Source organism: Capricornis sumatraensis, chromosome 15 (assembly GCF_032405125.1).
Source record: "Capricornis sumatraensis isolate serow.1 chromosome 15, serow.2, whole genome shotgun sequence".
Classification (NCBI taxonomy): domain Eukaryota; kingdom Metazoa; phylum Chordata; class Mammalia; order Artiodactyla; family Bovidae; genus Capricornis; species Capricornis sumatraensis.
Window position 1 is genome coordinate 63,953,980 of NC_091083.1, and position 4,768 is coordinate 63,958,747.

At 41.8% G+C, this 4,768-nt stretch overlaps 1 protein-coding gene across 1 annotated transcript; it reads left to right on the forward strand.

Moving 5' to 3' along the window:
• The first annotated feature begins 491 nt into the window (after positions 1-491).
• Positions 492-4,208, forward strand: LOC138091161 (beta-defensin 115-like). Its single transcript, XM_068986804.1, has 2 exons — positions 492-585; positions 3,979-4,208. The coding sequence occupies exons 1-2, from the start codon at positions 492-494 to the stop codon at positions 4,206-4,208; spliced, it is 324 nt and encodes a 107-aa protein (XP_068842905.1).
• Positions 4,209-4,768: the final 560 nt, after the last annotated feature.

A 4,768-nucleotide genomic window follows, 5' to 3' on the forward strand; every position in this document is an offset into this window, starting at 1 on the left:
TTTTCAACAAATGATCACTGCACAGTCTGGACATACAGAAATCACAGCCAGTCCCTACTTTCAGGGGTCTCACTGTCTGTTAAAACTTGCCAGTGCTGTCCAATAAAGATGAATTAGAAAAATACTTAGTGCCAACTGGTTCCACTTCCTCAGGGGAAAAAAAAAAGAAGCAGAGAGGTTGTGAGAATATAAGGGAGGAGGCTCAACTACTCAAGTAAAGGAGTGGGAAAGGCTTCTTGGAAGGTCCATTGCCTCCACAATGCCATAGTCTTTTGTAGGACTTATATGTCCTCTGCTAATGCCTTCCACCTTCCCAGATGGCATCTAGAGACAGACTCTGAACACTGGATGATCAGCTGGCACTGCTGACTTATGGGCTCATGTCCGGGTAGTGGAAGATGCTGTTCTTGTCTGATTTATTGTCCATGACTTAGCTGTACCCAAGTCAATAAAACACAGAGTGAAAATTTACTTTCCTTAGCACATTCAGTATGCTGCTGGATCATTCCTTATCCCTCTCAGGATATGTTAAAATCTTATTCTTGGCTGTAGCTGTCCTTGTGATCCTGGATCAGGCTTCCGCAGGTAACCAGACCATGAAGAAGAGGGAAAAGGGAGTAAGAATGGGTCCAATTCATAGAAGCCTGTGTGGGAGTGAGGACAGGGATGGCTCAGATCCGGTGAAAAGCCATATAATAAATATGCCCTATGGCATCTGGTCCCATCACTTCATGGGAAATAGATGGGGAAACAGTGGAAACAGTGTCAGACTTTATTTTTGGGGGGCTCCAAAATCACTGCAGATGGTGACTGCAGCCATGAAATTAAAAGACGCTTACTCCTTGGAAGAAAAGTTATGACCAACCTAGACAGCATATTCAAAAGCAGAGATATTACTTTGCGGACTAAGGTCCGTCTAGTCAAGGCTATGGTTTTTCCAGTAGTCATGTATGGATGTGAGAGTTGGACTGTGAAGAAGGCTGAGCGCCAAAGAATTGATGCTTTTGAACTGTGGTGTTGGAGAAGACTCTTGAGAGTCCCTTGGACTGCAAGGAGATCCAACCAGTCCATTCTGCAGGAGATCAGCCCTGGGATTTCTTTGCAAGGAATGATGCTAAAGCTGAAACTCCAGTACTTTGGCCACCTCATGCGAAGAGTTGACTCCTTGGGAAAGACTCTGATGCTGGGAGGGATTGGGGGCAGGAGGAGAAGGGGATGACAGAGGATGAGATGGCTGGATGGCATCACTGACTCAATGGACGTGAATCTGTGTGAACTCTGGGAGTTGGTGCTGGACAGGGAGGCCTGGTGTGCTGAGATTCATGGGGTCGCAAAGAGTTGGACATGACTGAGTGACTGAACTGAACTGAACTGATGATAAGGGCAATCTATCACCTCAACTATGATGGTTCTTCTCATTAGGGAACCTGGCAAATATCAATAGAGGCCAATGTTTCTTGAATGAAGTCCCTTCCATATGCAAAAGCAATTCCAAAATCCCTAATGTCGTTAATATCCTTATCCCAAATGTCAACAGGTTCTTATCTTAGGTATCTATCACTTTTATACCACCTCTTGCAGTAACCAGTCCTTTTCCTTTGTCTCTCCATTGTTGTTTGGCTTTGAATGCTCATTTGAATCAATCAGAAGAGGCGTCTTACTCTTGTCTTAGTGTGTATAGTGTAAATTTTGTAGGTCGATGTTGGATGTCTACAGATTTGTAAAATAATCTCAAGGTGTGGAGTTTAGACTAGGAGAGAGGATCCTGGATTCTGGATTGAATATGGCCAAAGCACTCTAATAGTAGTACAACAGACTTTATGGTCAAGTGCTGAATGATTTTCCAACAAAAAATGTTTTCTACTTAGTCTTCCAAGGGATTCTAAAGTTTATGATTTTAATTTCATGATTTCTCTTTTGGTCATTGCTATTGGAAGTTGCATCCTCTCTTGAATCAGCTTTTCAAACTGAAAGTGTTTGTCAACCACTCAGTTATTGTAGAAGCAAAAGAAGATAATCATGGGCTAACCCTAAGTTGATATTTCTCCCGGCAATCTTGATTCCAGCTTGTGCTTCATCCAGCCCATCATTTCACATGATGTACTCGGCATATAAGGACTTCCCTGGTGGCTCAGACGGTTAAGCATCTGTCTACAATGTGGAAGACCTGGATTCAATCCCTGGGTTTGGAAGACCCCCTGAAGAGGGAAATGGCAATCCACTCCAGTACTATTGCCTGCAAAATCCCATGGACAGAGGAACCTGGTAGGATACAGTCCATGGGGTCACAAGGAGTCGGACACGACTGAGCAACTTTACTTAACTTCACTTCACTTCACTCTGCATATAAGTTAAATAAGCAGGGTGACAATATACAGCCTTGATCTACTCCTTTCCTGATTTGGAACCTGTCTGTTGTTCCATGTCCAGTCCTAATGTTGCTTCTTGACCTGCATACAGATTTCTCAAGAGGCAGGTCAGATGGTCTGGTATTCCCAACTCTTTAAGAATTTTCCAGTTTGTTGTGACCCACACTGTCAAAGGCTTTGGCATAGCTGATAAAGTAGAAGTAGATATTTTCTGGAACTCTCTTGCTTTTTCAATGATCCAACGGATATTGGCAAGTTGATCTCTGGTTCCTCTGCCTTTTCTAAATTCAGCTTGAACACCTGGAAGTTCATGGTTCACGTACTGTTGAAGCCTGGCTTGGAGAATTTTGAGCAATTACTTTGCTAGCATGTGAGATGAGTGCAATTGTGTGGTAGTTTGAACATTCTTTGGCATTGCCTTTCTTTGGAATTGGAATGAAAATTGACCTTTTCCAGTCCTGTGGCCACTGCTGAGTTTTCCAAATTTGCTGGCATATTGAGTGCAGCTTTTGAACTGTGGTGTTGGAGAAGACTCTTAAGAGTCCCTTGGACGGGAAGGAGATCCAACCAGTCAATCCTTAAGGAAATCAGTCCTGAATGTTCATTGGAAGGACTGATGCTGAAGCTGTAACTCCAATACTTTGGCCACCTGATGCAAAGAACTGACTCATTTGTAAAGACCCTAATGCTGGGAAAGACTGAAGGTGGGAGGAGAAGGGGATAAGAGAAGATGAGATGGTTGGATGTCATCACCAACTCGGTGGACATGAGTTTGAGTAAGCTCTGGGAGTTGGTGATGGACATGGAAGCCTGGCATGCTGCAGTCCATGGGGTGGCAAAGAGTCGGACACGACTGAGCAACTGAACAGAACCGAACTGAACTGAACCCTGAGTTGGCTTCTGCCTGCTTAAACTCTGGTGAGGGCAATTAGAGTAAATGAGAGAGTACAGTCATCCTGATCCTAATTTTTTTCCAGTCCAAATGGTCTAGTGAGAAAGAAATAATTCAGAGTTATCTCTTAATAGAGGAGTCTGGGAGAAAAAAAAAGAGGTAATCATAATTTGAAACAAGATACTATGATCTCTCAACTGAACTTAATGTGCTGAGGAAGCTGAGTCTATACTCTGTGTTCTGTTGACCTATGTAAAGCTCAGAAGATCTGTTTTCTGATCATCCACATAAACTGGTCATTCAGTGTTCAATGTACTGCTCTAGACATCATCTAAGACATGAACCTAAAAGTGTCTGGCACATGATAGGTGCTCAACAAAATTGCTGTTGAGTGAATAATGAATGGAGAGAAGAAGAAGAAGAAAAAAAAGTTAATTGAAGGCATAGTTTCATTCCTTGACAAATACCTAGATTTGGGAAAAATGAGGAACTAGTGTTGATGATACTGAAAAATGATATTTCTAGAGATAGAAATATCCTAAGCATAAAAATAAAGTCCAATAAAAGCTTGATAGTCTCAAAGATGCCATTACATTTCAGTAGTTCATTGTAACCATTATTGCTACAATTACCAAAGTGTAATCGTATACCAGTTAGTATAATAGTCTTTACTTTTTCATGTATGTGCTTATTCATCTCTTTGTTTATTTTTGATAGATGGATGGACCAGAAAGTGTGGTTATGGAACTGGCAATTGCAGGAAAAGTTGCAAAGAAAATGAGAAGAAGAAAGAAAAGTGTGGGTTAAGAAAGCTTTGCTGCATCCCTATAAAGCATAAATCATCAAAACTTGTCATAAAAGAAGAGACAACATATAAGATTATGGCAAGTACCACTAAGTATGAATTTATGACTTGTGACAAGAGGATTTTGGCAGCATTTCAATGAGTCAGTAAGATGGGTATACAGGTCACCTACATGGTCCTTAGATCCGTAGTATCTAAGGAGACTGGGTCCTTACCTGATCCATTAAAAAATATATGTTCATTCTACCTATCATTTGTTTCTGTCTTGCTAGTCCTCTATAGCCTAACATTTTAGCCTCTAGCCTAGGCTGTCACAGGAAATCAGTTCTCATGGTAAACCAGTTTCATAGAATCTGAATCTTGAATTCCTAAGCCTCTGATCAGGTGCTATAGGTCTCTGAATGTGGAAGTGCTCCAGGTTAAGGCAAATTTCACTTTGATCACACATCTTTATTTAATGTCTCATCCTGGATTGTTGAGATAGGCCAGAAGTCTTTTGCCTCTTTGTGAAAGTGAAAGTGTTAATCGTTCAGTCATGTCTGACTCTGCGACCCCACAGACCATAGTTGGCCAGTCTCTGTCTATGGAATGCTCCAGGAAAAAAATATTGGAGTGGGTAGACATTCCCTTCTCCAGGAGATCTTCCCGACCCAGAGATCAAATCCAGGTATCCTGCACTGCAGGCAGATTCTTTACTCTCTG